Genomic DNA, 15,174 nt, shown 5'->3' on the forward strand with positions numbered 1-15,174 from the left:
TCTGCAGTAGAAATCCTAAATCCATCTATCAAAGCACCTCTGTTGGTTTTCTGTCTCCAGGACTGAGCTGCTTGGCCTGCAGAGGAAGCGGGAAGCAGTCAGATGCAAGGCACCCAGGTTAGAATTCAAATGCTGCAGGCACCGGGGTCTGCATGAGAGGACGGCCCAGTTTACGCTCTAGCTGAGGAAACTGAGGCAAAGAGGATGAGGAAAGCTGCCCACAATCACCCTGCTGTGGCCCAGGACTGCAGTTCAGATCCCAGGACTTACAGGCTGGTGCTTTTTCCACCACGGAAAATATTAAAGACTAAATAAACTACAAACATTACTTTTACATTTTTAAGTCATTTCCATGTTTTTCATTTTCATTCTCCATCAGTATTACACAACTGTTAGTAAAGTTTTGGGCATCAATGACTGAAATCTAGCACAGGTTGGTTCTGGTGTTTTCTCTTTGGGAATAAAATATTTCAGAAAGAAAAGAAAAACACAGGAAATTTTAGACTAAGACACAAATTAGGGATATATGAATGTTTATAATAAATTCTTCTGCCACCTCTTAGAGTATGAATCTTGAACAGTTCATCATTCAAGTTAAAAATAGGTTAAATCTTATATTATGGCTTTTTGGGGGGAGGGCAGTAAACTTACCTACAGATCTTTGCAGGAGATGTTTTCTGCATAAAAGTAAAGAAACATACAATTAGACTTTTAAAACTTTTTAAATTCCTCTTAAAAGGAAACATTTTGATCAAGAGGCAAATAAATTATGAGTAGGTTTATCAAGAGCTTAACAGCTTGCTGCACTTTAGTATTTATTGAGGCTTTTTCTGCTTGGGCCAAATGAAGGATGACTCAGAATTCCAGAGTTGAGTCACTTCAGCAAAGTACTTTCACCATTAGAATGATGTTTACTCGTGAAAGAAAAAATGACGCTGGGGCTGTGTCTTCAAAAATCTTACACGCTAAGAAGAGGAGAGAGAAAGAAATAGATGTAGCCTGTATTTTAAAAACCAATTAAGCTCTTGTTCTATCTATCCATTTATCTACCTATCTAGTCTCACTCTGTTGCCCTGGCAGGAGTGCAATGACATGGTCACTGCAGCCTCAAACTCCTGTGCTCAAGCAATCCTCCCACCTCAGCCTCCTGAGTAGCTAGGACTACAGGCATGAGCCACCATGTATGGCTACTCTTTCTTTCTTTCTTCTTTTTTTTTCATTTTTGTAGCAGCAGGATCTCACTATGTTGCTCAGTGGTATTGAATTCCCAGCCTCAAGCGATTCTCCTGCCTTAGCCTCCTAAAGCACTGGGATTACAGGTGTGAGCCACTGCACCCAACCTCAACTTCTATTTTAGTTCTGTCTCTTTAAATATTCCATTCACTAATCCAGCTGACTCAGAGCAGTCCTATAAACTATCTGGTGTGATATGAAAATTAAAAAACAGAAAAAAGGAGAAGGGACATTTTACTCCATCCCGAGAGACAAGGGAAAAAAAGGCAGACTGGGGGAATATAAACTTGGCATTTAAATTACCTGTAATGAAGAAATTCTGATTTGGACTCACCCTTATAATTCCTTTTGATGAGTCAGTTTAATGAAATCAGACTTTTGTACTGAGAACTCATTTGTACATGTTAGCAGAGAGTAACATGTTAGCAGAGGGTAACACAGATTTTTCCATATTTGATAGAGGAAATGAACAGGTACAGTTAAACTTTTGATTAATTCTAAACATTTCAGAAGGATTATTCTGCTAGCTGGGAACAAACTACAATTTTTGATGCCAGTTCAGGCAGTGTGAAGTATGAACATATTGTTTAGATGTGAAGCGCTGACAAGACAAACATATGGCTTACTACAAAGGCTACCTTAAGTTTTCATGTGTGCCTAAATAATAAAGTTTCCCCTGTTTTAATGAACAGATTCTATTTTTGCAACTTTAGACTCTAATCTTGATCTTTGTCCAACCCTGCCTCTGCAGAGCACAGGACGCGAGGCCAACCGTGCTGTACTGCCACCTGCTGGGAAGTTAGCCCTCAAGAGCTGAAAGGAGGAGGGCAAAGCTGATCTGGCTCACACCTGTGTAACTGCCCCCGGTATGATAAATGTGTTACTCAAAAATTCTTCTTTTTTTTTTTTTTGAGCCAGAGTCTTGCTCTGTTGCCCAGGATGGAGTGCGGTGGTGTGATCTTGGCTCACTGCAACCTCTGCCTCCTGGGTTCAAGCGATTCTCCTGTCTCAGCCTCCCAAGTAGCTGAGATTACAGGTGTGTGCCACCACGCCCAGCTAATTTTTGTATTTTTAGTAGAGATGGGGTTTCACCATGTTGGCCAGGCTGGTCTCGAACTCATGGCCTCAAGTGATCCGCCTGCCTTTGCCCCCCAATGTGTTGGGATTACTGGCTTGAACCACCATGCCCAGCAGTTACTCAAAAATAGAGCTAAATGTAACCAAAACCTCAACAGCCTGGTGTAAGAGCAGAAATTGAGAGGAGGGACTAAAGGGATGCTCTTCCACTTCCGTGAATAGCATGTTCACCCAGTAACTTCCAGGGCTAACGTTTCAGGCCAAAAGAAAAGGCCCCTTCCATGGAGGGGAGTAAAAGAGCACACAGATCCTGGGATACAGAGAGTAAAAACAGGCAATATGTTCATTACTTAGTTCCATCTCCCAGGGCTCTGGATATGACTGAGTTCATGGCAGTCATTTTCCTTTTCAGGATACTCAGTCCAAAATAACCTAGCAACAAGTCCTACTGAGGTCTCAGGGTTCTGAATGGGTTAATATAACTCCTCAAAAGTCATGCTGCCAAAGGGCCAAGGGTGGTGGTTCATGCCTGTAATCCCAGCACTTTGGGAGGCCGAGGAGGGCAGATCACTTGAGGTCAGGAGTTCAAGACCAGCCTGGACAACATGGCGAAACCCCGTCTCTACTAAAAATATCAAAAATTAGCCAGGTGTGGTGGTGCACACCTGTAATCTCAGCTACTCGGAAGGCTGAGGCAGGAGAATCGCTTAGAACCGGGAGGCGGAGATTGCATTAAGCTGAGATCACGCCACCGCACTGCAGCCTGGGCAACAGGGTGAGGCGGTCTCAAAAACAAAACAAAAAAAAGAAGTCATGCTGCCAAAATTAACAATAAATAGCTGACATTCCTCTGGGTTAGCTAACTGAACTGTGAGGGCTACTCACACTGCCAGGTGCTGTTCTAAGGGCTCTGCATGTACTTAATCCTTTAATCATGGGGTAATTAACAGTCATTGGTTCTATGTTACAGAGGAGGGCACTTGAGGCACTGAGGAATGAGGGAAGCTGCCCACCACCCGCCTGCCAGTCCTGCGGTGTCACCCCTGCTGGCACCCTTAGCCACCACTTGATGCTCCCTCTGCCTGCCTGACAAGGAGAGCCCTTTCTCCTTATCAAACTGGAAAGTCCCTTCCCATCCTGCCTGACTCAGCTCAAATCTACCCACCAGGGAAGCTTTCCTTGCTCCTCCCATGCCGACTTACTGGAGCTCACCCGCTGGCCCACCCATACCCTGTGCCAGCCCGAGTGTACAGGCCAGCCCCTCCGTCCAACTCTGCGTTAAGGCTAAGAAATGCATCTCCTACATCTCTGCAGCTTTAGGCCTAGCAACATGTTTGACATTTCATAGGTACTTGATAAATGCTGAACAAATGAATAAACAAACAGGAGTATTCTAATATTAAACTATAATAAATAATTCTGCAAGGTAGTTAGATTAATTCCTCGAGCCACGTATTGCCTTACAGTCAAACTGTGTGTGTGTGTATGTGTGCGTGAGTGTGTGTGTGTGTGCATGAATACACAAAGGCCTTGTTGTGGATGGTGAAAATGAACTCTACAGCTCCAGATAGTTTATTTTCATAATCTGAGAATGAAGTCACAAGGAGGTCAACTTTTACTCTCCAAAAATGATTCTAGTAAAATCTACACATAGTAGACAAAATAGCCCTCATGGTAACATTTAACAGTCTGTGAGGTGGCGTGCAAGTGTGTTCCTTATGATAAGGGATGACTTCATCAAGGCTCCTAGCTGTATCATCAGAAATGTAAGTCTCATCAAGAACATATCACAGCAGCATCATAGAGCAGATTTTAACGCTAAATTGCTAAAAACCACCTACAATTCTACAAACAGGGAATGGCCAACTCATGCTTCAACCAATGTGGAATGATAGCCTTAATAGGTATTCCTGACAAACTGTTAAATGGAAAAACAGGATGTTTCTTACCGTTCGTGTAAATACATCTATATATGTGCATGGGAAAAACATCTGAAAGAATAGAGTGGTTTCCTCAGGGAAGTAGAAACAGTTGATTTTTGGGTTTGTAGAGTCAAGGTCTCACTGTTGCTCAGGCTGAGGTGCAGTGGCACAATCATGGCTCACTGCAGCCTCGAACTCCTGGCCTCAAGTGATCCTCCTGCCTTGGCCTCCCAAAGCTTTTTGATTACAGGCATGAGCAACTGTGCCCGGCCTCCCTCTGTATTTTGTACAACATCTTAAATCTTCTTAGATTTATAAAGGAAAGAAAGGTTTGTTTTAATAACAACAACAACAACAACAAAAAGTTACCCACTCACTTTTTTTCTAGTTTGCCCTGACAAGAAATGATGTTTTGTGTTAGTGATGAAATGGAGTTGAAGATGCAAACACTTATGGTGTTCATTCAGTTATTTCCAAGGACAGGGCCTCTCAGCCAGACATCTGCCCTTGTCTCTAGAATGGAAGAGGTCCCCTGCTAGAGGGAAACATCCCTGAAGGACTTTCTAACCCTCAGTCCTACAGTCACCCTCATCTACAGGCTCTGACCTGCTCATCAGGAAGCAAAACCCTGTGGAGATGCCTTGATCTTATCCAGGTAAATCTTCATTTCTGAATTCATAAGAAAGTAAATCTTCATTTCTAAATTCATAAGAAAGTATCCCAGCCAGGTGCAGTGGCTCATGCCTGTAATCCCAGCACTTTGGGAGGCTGAGGTGGGCGGATCATGAGGTCAGGAGTTCAAGACCAGTCTGGCTAACATGGTGAAACCCCCATCACTACTAAAAATACAAAAAATTAGCTGGGCATGGTGGTGGGCACCTGTAATCCCAGCTACTTGGGAGGCTGAGGCAGGAGAATCGCTTGAACCCGGGCAGCGTAGGTTACAGTGAGCCAAGATCACACCACTGCGCTTCAGCCCAGGTGACAGTGTGAGACTCAGTCTCAAAAAAAAAAAAAAAAAAAAAGAAAGGATCCCTTTGTAGAATATGAGTTTTTTTTTTTTTAATTTGGACAGGTCAGGTTCCCAGAGCTAAGCCACTCTCAGGGAAGTTCTGCTCCTGAACCTCAGTGATCATTTAGTGACTCTTTAGCTCAGTCCCAGTTCTGGAGGCTGAGCCCAGAGCTCTGAGGAGAACCACCACGTGGTTCCTGCCATTGGAAGACTCAGGGAAGCAGGCCTGAGACACGGGGAAAATCATGCTGTATCTCATTGATCCTAAGACACCAATGATTGTAAAACTTCCACTTATTTTATGTATTAGGGAGAAAGAAAAAAAAATTACACCATGACACATCATTGATTGTAAGAGCCTTCCTACTGTAGATATTCAATTAAAATGTGAAAGAAAAGAAGCACATGTTAGAACTGACGGACTATGGAAACTGCACGATGGTGTTGTAAGTAAAATGTCAGAGAAAGGTGCCCATCCAGGGAACCCTCCAACTGCACAGAGATCAGCCCAAGTGCCGAGAGGCCTCCACCTCCCAGCTTTGGCCGTGGGACTGCCAAATAGAAAACGACAACTGTCTAAGCCCAGGGCTGCTCACTCCAGGCCCTGCCTAAGGGCTCAGGGGATCGAGCTCTTTTTCCTCAGTCCCAGCCAGGCAGCCTGGAGAAGATGAGGACTGAACTAGGGCGGCAGCAGCTGTGAGGGTGGAGGAGGCACAGACTTGGTAATAGGCTGGATGTGGTGGGGAGGGGATACTGGGGAGTCCAAGGGGCCTCCAAGGTTTCTGACTTGGGTGATGATGACCAGGATTGGGGCTACCAAGTGAGAAGCAGGTCTGGAGAAACAGATCAGTTTCATTTCAGATGTCCGGGGAGAACCATAGGACAGCAAGTCCCAGGGCTCTGCAGGGGAGCTGAGCTCAGCAGGAGGTATGGGCTGGAGATGGAGATTTGGGGGTCCTCTGTGAGCAGCAGGTGGCTGGCACAATGGATGTGGATGAGATTTTCCAGAAAGTGTGTGGCATGAGGACAGAGGCTCCTAAGAAACAGCCCAGGGAAACCCTGAAGAGGCAGACAAAGGAAAAGGAAGAGAAAGATGGATGAAGGAAAAGCCCAAGACACAGGAAGGGAACCAAGCAGGGAGGGGGCATGAAGGCCAAGGGGGCCCAGAGAGGCCAGAGGAGAAAGTGGGGGGAATGGTGGAAACAGACACGATGAGTCGCACAGACGAAGCCACCAGTGCCTTCAGCCAGGGCAGTTTCAGGGGAACGGTGGGGGCAGAAGCAGGAGCAGCAGAAGGTGACAGGGACAAGAAGGCATGGACAACACCAAGCCCAGCCCTGAGGCCTGTGGCATGGGAGGGGAGAGAAGGGATGAGGCAGAGTGGGAGGTGCACGGGCAAGGCAGCATGAGATTTTCCCGTGCGAGGGATGGTTTTGTAAACACACCCTTCCAGGGCTGGGTGAAGTGAGTCTCTTCTGTCTCTCATTGTCACATGGGAAGGAGAGCCCATCCTCTCCTTGGTGCAATGACAACACCAAGCATGTTTATGGGCCCAGGGAAATAAGCCAGTGGCGAGGGAGAGGCTGACAGTGTAGAAGAGAGGAGAGATAATTGACAGGGCCACCTCCAAGGAGCGGCAGGATGATGGGGGGAGATCGGGTATGGTCATGGCCTCCTTTCCTGCACACCTGTAAAAAGCATGTGGCCTGAGGTGACCAGCTGGCCTCTCTATAGTTTAAAAGTTCCAAAAATTGGGGGGGTGTGATGTTTTACACCTGTAATCCCAATGCTTTAGAAGGCTGAGGCAGGAGGATCCTTTGAGCCTAGGAGTTCAAGAATAGCCTGGACAACATAGCAAGACCCTACCTCTATAAATAAAAATTAAAAAGTAGCCAGGTGCAGTGGCTTGTGCCTGTAGTCTCAGCCGCTCAGGAGGCTGGGGCAGAAAGATCACCTGAGCCCAGTAATTTGAGGCTGCAGAGAGCTATTACTGTGCCATTGTACTCCAGCCTGGGCGACAGAGCAAGACCCTGTCTCTAAAAATAAAAATAAATTAAAATGTTCCAAAAATTGGTATGAAATCAAATAGCAAATGCCAGAAGAAAAAAAAACTCCAAAAAGAAAGACCAATTTAAAACCACCTCTAATAACATTACTAATTTTTGCTGATGTGCAGAGCACCTACTGCATGCAGGAAATGGCTGGAAGCAGTTACTTAACAGTGATAGTTGCTGTGTTCTTCGAAAAAGCCTTGAACAAGCTGGTGTCATTATTACCACCTTGCACAGATGGAGGCCTGGAAGGTGAAGGAGCTTGTTCTAGCTGGTATGAGGTATAGCTGATATTGGAGAGAAAAGCAAATTTCCCTGGGGTGGGCTAGTGCCGTGGCACCCTGTGTAAAACTCTGCTACGCCTTGTCCTGTGGTGCTGGATTGGCCGGGGGTAGGAATGCTTCCCCAGCAGGCCCACAGCAAACTCCTCTTTGTCTCCTGAGGGTCTGGGTCAGCCCGGCCTGGATCTGAGTTCAGTTCATATCAACAATATTCCCACATATGTCTGGTGAATTGCAGCAAAGTCAAAACTGTGTCCCATGGTATCAGTGATCACTATCAGGTAATCTTGCCTGGAGATTGGTGGCAGGAAGAGGCAGACACTAATTTGGGCCATAAAAAGAAGAGCACTTCTTTGAAATTTAAAACAAGGAAGTAACACTAGCATTTTGTATGATCGTTTACCTCTTTCTGAAAACACTTCTGGTACCCACAGATGATAACTTCAGCTACATTATGCAAAGTGAGAAACACAGGAATGGCCTGAAAGAAAACAGAATAAAAAACATGAAAATATTTTCTTTGATCTCATAATCATATGGTTCTTGATTTTTTGCTTAAAAATAAAGAGCTGTGGAAACTTTTGGCATCCACATATATAATCACTCCAGCAAAGACTTCTACGTGGATTAGCGCTCTTTGTTGCAGTATTTCTCTGTAGGTGGATGTAGAGGTTCCCCTCCTACGGGCATTCTCATCAACAAACATTTAAGTCTCCTGTGTGTCAGGCACTGTGTCCAGTACAAAGAACACATCCCATGACAAGGTAAACATGCCCCTCAGGCGAGAGCTCAGATGGGGCAAAAGTGCACCCCGCCCGGCACAGGCAGAGCAAGCTTTCTTAGACGAAGTGAAGTCCAAGAGGACTTGGACTACAAAGTGAAGTGAAGGAATGAGAACTGAATGATGAACTGGCATGGGCCAAACAAAAAGCAGGGAGGTGGCAAAGTGGCCCAGGCAGAGGGGCACACCAAGATCCAGAGGAGAGAGTGGATCCAGCTTCTCCGGGGAATGGGAAGAAGTGGGGCATGGGTGGAACATAATGAGGAAGGGGGACGTGAGGGACAGGAAGGTAGAGAGGTATTCACAGGCCACACTGGGAAACAGGATGGTTCTGAGGGACCCAGGAACCAGTGAAGAGTTTTAAAGCTGACCATAACACGATCTGCATGTTTAGAGGAACTTGGGCTGCAGGGTGGAAGACAGGAGGCAGAGAGGGCTGCAAAAGTCTAGGGGTGCCATGGGATGAAAAATGGCCCCCTAAGGCCGGGCGTGGTGGCTCACGCCTGTAATCCCAGCACTTCTGGAGGCCGAGAAGAGTGAATCACGAGGTCAGGAGATCGAGACCATCCTGGCTAACATGGTGAAACCCCATCTCTACTAAAAATACAAAAAAAATTAGCCGAGCATGGTGGCAGGTGCCTGTAGTCCCAGCTACTTGGGAGGCTGAGGCAGGAGAATGGCATGAACCCAGGAGGCAGAACTTGCAGTGAGCTGAGATCGCACTCCAGCCTGGGTGACAGAGCGAGACTCTGTCTCAAAAAAAAAAAAAAAAAAGAAAAATGGTCCCCTAAAAGACATCCACATTCCAATCCCTGGAACCTGTAAATGTTGTCTGATATGGCAACAAGGGATCTTTGCAAATGTGAGTAAATTGAAGATCTTGAGACAGGAGATTATCCTGGATTATTGGGTGGGCCCTAAATGCAGTCACACATATCCTTATAAGAGGAGGCAGGTTGACATGCACAGAGAAGGGGCAAAGTGACCACAGAGGCAGAGACTTCAGTGATGCAGTCACAAGCTGGGCAATGCCGTGGCCACCAGAAGCTGAAAGAGGCAAGGAACAGATTATCCCCTAGAGGCTCAGGACCGGGCGCAGCCCTGCCCACACCTTGATTTCAAACTTCTGGCCTCCAGAACTATGAAGGATACATTTCTGTTGTTTTAAGTCACCCAAGTATGTGGTAATTTATTACAGTAGCCACAGGAAATGAACACAAGGAAGGACAGGATGGTGACCTGAACTTGGTACTGGCAGCGAAGATGGAGGAAAGGGGCCACATCAAAGAAATATTTAGGAGACTGAACTGAAGTAAATATTTGAATAACTGGATAAACTCTCGCCAAAAAAAAAAAAAAAAAAAGGTAGGAGAAAATATAAAAAATGTAACAGTGCATTATTAGGATATACTGGTACCTACTGCACATTTCCCATTGCTGGGACATTTGTTAAGAGTGGCATACTCTCCTAATGGATAGGTAGCCTTGACAAGGTGAGTGGGGAGAATGAGGAGGAGAGGAATTCTGTTGCCTTGTTTTTCGTTTTTGTTTTTTGAGACAGAGTCTCGCTCTGTTGCCTGGGCTGGAGCGCAGTGGTGCCATCTTGGCTCACTGCAACCTCCACCTCCTGCGTTCAAGCAATTCTCCTGCCTTAGCCTCCCAAGTAGCTGGGACTATAGGCACCTGCAACCACGCCCGGTTAATTTTTGTATTTTTTTAGTAGAATCGGGGTTTCACCATGTTGGCCAGGCTGGTCTCGAACTCCTGGCCTCAAGTGATCCACCTGCCTTGGCCTCCAAAGTGCTGGGATTACAGGTGTGAGCCACTGCCCCTGGCCTGTTGTCTTTATTGTTGATAATGATAATGATGCTTCCTGGAAGGCAGAAAATGAGAATAAGAGCACAGGTTTTATCATCACTCTGGGCTCCAGCTCCACCACCTGCTAGTGGGGCAAGGCCTGCATCCAAACTTTTGTTTCCTCTCCTGTAAAGCAGGGATAACAATACCCCATAGCCTGGAGCTGCCAAGAGGAACGACCCAAATACTATAGGTTAAGGACCTTGATGAGTGGCTCAGGAGCACTGCACAAAGGGTGTCAATAACATTAATTGGTAGCCCCGCCCTCAGCAGCCTCTGCAGAGGACCAACCTGGGTAAACTGCTCCAGTTTAGAGGACCTGCTTCAAAATTATGCTGCTTGCCTACTTTCAGATGAATTTATTCTTTATCTTTACGGAGGACATATTTTTCCCTTGTTTTTAAAACTTCTATAGCTTTATATAGCTGTGCCATTTTAGTAATCTGTTCTAACTCGCACTGTTTCATTTCTGAGTTCTTGCCTTACATTTTTCTTACCTTTTTAAAAAAAACATTTTCTATTTTTATCTTTCATTAAAAGTTCAACTCAAATTGTTTTTTTCTTTTAAAATAGAACGATTTTAGCTTCTATTTTTTCATTTATCTTTGTGTTTCTTTTTATTCCTCTTAAATTTTTAGATTTTAACTTATTTTTCATGTTTGTTAAGATTATTAAAGAGATTACATATTTTAAAGTTGGCTTTCTCCATTAGGCCCATGTTTGGCAAATTTGGGCCCTGGCCTTCCAATTCTTGGCTTGAAAGGACAGCAAAAAAAAATCTTGGACAGGTTAATCACATGACGCATGGAAGCTAATATTAAAGTGGGGGCTGGAGTGAATTGCTTGAACCTGGAAGGTGGAGGTTGCAGCGAGCCGAGATCATGCCACTGCACTCCAGCCTGGGCAACAGAGCGAGACTCCTTCTCCAAAGAAAAAATCTAAGTTACAAATAGGATTTCCATTTTCCATAGAATCTAAAACTCCCCCCTCTCCCTCTCCCTCTGCCTCTCCCCACGGTCTCCCTCTCCCTCTCTTTCCACAGTCTCCCTCTGATGCCGAGCAGAAGCTGGACGGCACTGCTGCCATCTCAGCTCACTGCAACCTCCCTGCCTGATTCTCCTGCCTCAGCCTGCCGAGTGCCTGCGATTGCAGGCGCGCGCCGCCACGCCTGACTGGTTTTCGTATTTTTTTGGTGGAGACGGGGTTTCGCTGTGTCGGCCGGGCTGGTCTCCAGCTCCTAACCGCGAGTGATCTGCCAGCCTCGGCCTCCCGAGGTGCTGGGATTGCAGACGGAGTCTCGTTAACTCGGTGCTCAATGGCGCCCAGGCTGGAGTGCAGTGGCGTGATCTCGGCTGGCTACAACCACCTCCCAGCTGCCTGCCTTGGCCCCCCAAAGTGCCGAGATTGCAGCCTCTGCCCGGCCGCCACCCCGTCTGGGAAGTGAGGAGCGTCTCCGCCTGGCCGCCCATCGTCTGGGATGTGAGGAGCCCCTCTGCCTGGCTGCCCAGTCTGGAAAGTGAGGAGCGTCTCTGCCCGGCCGCCATCCCATCTAGGAAGTGAGGAGCGCCTCTTCCTGGCCGCCATCACATCTGGGAAGTGAGGAGCGTCTCTGCCCGGCCACCCATCGTCTGAGATGAGGGGAGCACCTCTGCCCTGCCGCCCCATCCGGGATGTGAGGAGCGTCTCTGCCCCGCTGCCCCGTCTGAGAAGTGAGGAGACCCTCTGCCTGGCAACCGCCCCGTCTGAGAAGTGAGGAGCCCCTCCGCCCAGCAGCCACCCCCGTCTGGGAAGTGAGGAGCGTCTCCGCCCAGCAGCCACCTCGTCCGGGAGGGAGGTGGGGGGGTCAGCCCCCCGCCCGGCCAGCCGCCCTGTCCGGGAGGTGAGGGGCGCCTCTGCCCGGCCGCCCCTACTGGGAAGTGAGGAGCCCCTCTGCCCGGCCAGCCGCCCCGTCCGGGAGGGAGGTGGGGGGGTCAGCCCCCCGCCCGGCCAGCCGCCCCGTCCGGGAGGGAGGTGGGGGGGTCAGCCCCCCGCCCGGCCAGCCGCCCTGTCCGGGAGGTGAGGGGCGCCTCTGCCCGGCCGCCCCTACTGGGAAGTGAGGAGCCCCTCTGCCCGGCCAGCCGCCCCGTCCGGGAGGGAGGTGGAGGGATCAGCCCCCCGCCCGGCCAGCCGCCCTGTCTGGGAGGTGAGGGGCGCCTCTGCCGGGCCGCCCCTACTGGGAGGTGAGGAGCCCCTCTGCCCGGCCACCACCCCGTCTGGGAGGTGTACCCAACAGCTCATTGAGAACGGGCCATGATGACAATGGCGGTTTTGTGGAATAGAAAGGGGGGAAAGGTGGGGAAAAGATTGAGAAATCGGATGGTTGCCGTGTCTGTGTAGAAAGAGGTAGACATGGGAGACTTTTCATTTTGTTCTGTACTAAGAAAAATTCTTCTGCCTTGGGATCCTGTTGATCTGTGACCTTACCCCCAACCCTGTGCTCTCTGAAACATGTGCTGTATCCACTCAGGGTTGAATGGATTAAGGGCGGTGCAAGATGTGCTTTGTTAAACAGATGCTTGAAGGCAGCATGCTCGTTAAGAGTCATCACCACTCCCTAATCTCAAGTACCCAGGGACACAATCACTGCGGAAGGCCGCAGGGTCCTCTGCCTAGGAAAACCAGAGAACTTTGTTCACTTGTTTATCTGCTGACCTTCCCTCCACTGTTGTCCTGTGACCCTGCCAAGTCCCCCTCTGCGAGAAACACCCAAGAATGATCAATAAAAAATAAAAAAATTAAAAAAAAAAACTTAAAATTAAAAAAAATAATAAAAATTAAAAAAAAGAATCTAAAACTCCCCCCCCAAAAAAATAAAATAAAATAAAATAAAGTGGGGGCTGGATCTTACTGAATTAAGACCTTATGTAAATGCTTTTTGCCTCCTTGGCTATAAAATCAGTAATGAGGTCAGATAATTCTAGACCCAACTTTAGACTTCGACAAGGCTTAATTTTCTCAATTTTAGAACCTGCAGGCTGTTTTCTCAATCTTCCTAGGCCCTTACTCTGATCAGATTCTGGAAAAGGATCTATTTATACATGTAGAATTAATTTTAAAGTACACTAACAATAGCCACCAACAATGTGTTAAACATAGTGCTAAGTATTTTATGTGTATTCTCTTATTTAAACCTTCTCCCAGCACCTCTCTACCAGATGCTATTACCCTGATTTTATAAACAATGAAAATGGGGCTGAGAAAGACTGGCCACTTGCTCGAGTATTCACAGCTGGTTCAGTGGCAAAGCCATGACCCCAATCCAGGCCTGTCTAACAGCAAAGCCCACACCTTCTAGCCTTGGAGTTGTGACGCACAAATTATGTCAAGCCACAGTGAAAACTTCCGGGACCTCCAATTGTCCAAAGTTCAATATGACTGGTGTGTTCCAAATCCTGGCCGTTTGCTTACTCCAGTAATAAACCTGCTGATATGGTTTGGCTCTGTGTCCCCACCCAAATCTTATGTCGAATTGTAATTCCCAATTTTGGGAGAAAGAACAGGTGGGAGGTGACTAAATCATGGGGGCGGATGTCCCCCTTGCTGTTCTTATGATAGTGGTTCTCATAAGATCTGGTTGTTTAAAAGCGTGCGGCGCTTCTCCCTTCATTCTCTCCTGCTCCGCCATGGTAAGAGGTGCTTGCTTCCCCTTCACCTTCTACCACGATTGTAAGTTTCTTGAGGCCTTCCAGCCATGCTTCCTGTACAGCCTGCAGAACTGAGTCAATTAAACATCTTTTCTTCATAAATTACCCAGTCAAGTAGTTCTTTTTTTTTTTTTTTTGAGTTGGAGTCTTGCTCTGTCACCCAGGCCAGAGTGCAGTGGCGCCATCTTGGGTCACTGCAACCTCCACCTCCCGGGTTCAAGTGATTCTCCTGCCTCAACCTCCTGAGTAGCTGGGACTACAGGCCCTGCCATGAAGCCCAGCTGATTTTTGTATTTTTAGTAGAGACGAGGTTTCACCATGTTGGCCAGGTTGGTCTCGAACTCCTGACCTCAAGTGATCTGCCAGCCTCAGCCTCCCAAAGTGCTGGGATTACAGGCACAGGCCACCGTGCCTGGCCTGTCAGGTAGTTCTTTATAGCAGTGTGAGAACGGACTAATACAGCTGGTAAGAACTAAAATGGATGAACTCAGAGTAAACCTATGCCTTTTTTAAAAAGGCTTTCTTCTACTCCTGCTTAATAAATTTTAAATCTGATTTTCTCAAGCCATTTTTTCTACTGAGAAGCTAACAGGCTTTAAAGACCATTACTCTACAATTGACCAGTTGCACTCTATCAGCCTGTGTAGGGCTCTATTAAAAACAATATTAAGACAGTTTGAACCTTTTTTTTTTGAGACAGAGTCTCACTCTATTGCCCAGGCTGGAGTGCAGTGGCACGATCTTGGCAACCTCTGCCTCCCAGGTTCAAGCAACTCTCCTGCCCCACTCTGCCGAATAGGTGGGATTACAGGCATACACCACCACGCCCAGCTAATTTTTGTATTTTTAGTAGAGATGAGGTTTTGCCATGTTGATCAGACTGGTCTCCAACTCCTGACCTCAGGTAATTCACCCACCTTGGCCTCTCAAAGTGCTGTGATTTACAGGTGTAAGCCACCATACCCCGCCAGTTTGCAACTTTAATTACCAATCTTTCCCTGGCCTCTAACTCTGTACAATTCCTAATGTGAACTATAACCCATTAGTTCAGGAAACCCCTAGTGACTGATTCTTTCAGAAAATCTGCCCTTTATTATCTTTAAGGAGTCAAGTTCAGCAGGACTTATTTTTGTTAAATCAAACAAAAATGCTAAGAAATGATAAAAGCAATAATAGTAGCTAAGATATCTTGAGTGCTTACTACGTGTCAGACACTGTACCACTTTTATATATTTAAACTTCATAATAACCCTATGAGATAGATATTATTAAAATCC

At 46.9% G+C, this 15,174-nt stretch overlaps 1 protein-coding gene across 11 annotated transcripts in view; it reads right to left on the reverse strand.

Moving 5' to 3' along the window:
* TMEM241 (transmembrane protein 241) overlaps positions 1-15,174 on the reverse strand; it is a 143,673-nt gene that overhangs the window by 80,579 nt on the left and 47,920 nt on the right. For all 11 annotated transcript variants that reach the window (XM_031003665.3, XM_055368337.2, XM_055368335.2 and 8 more), the window contains 2 exons: positions 7,980-8,057; positions 652-677 (listed from right to left, as the gene is read on the reverse strand). In XM_031003665.3, the coding sequence (XP_030859525.2) occupies positions 652-677; positions 7,980-8,057 (104 nt within the window). The remainder of the gene's footprint in view (positions 1-651; positions 678-7,979; positions 8,058-15,174) is intronic.

The sequence above is a fragment of the Gorilla gorilla genome, chromosome 17 (assembly GCF_029281585.2).
Source record: "Gorilla gorilla gorilla isolate KB3781 chromosome 17, NHGRI_mGorGor1-v2.1_pri, whole genome shotgun sequence".
Lineage (NCBI taxonomy): Eukaryota > Metazoa > Chordata > Mammalia > Primates > Hominidae > Gorilla > Gorilla gorilla.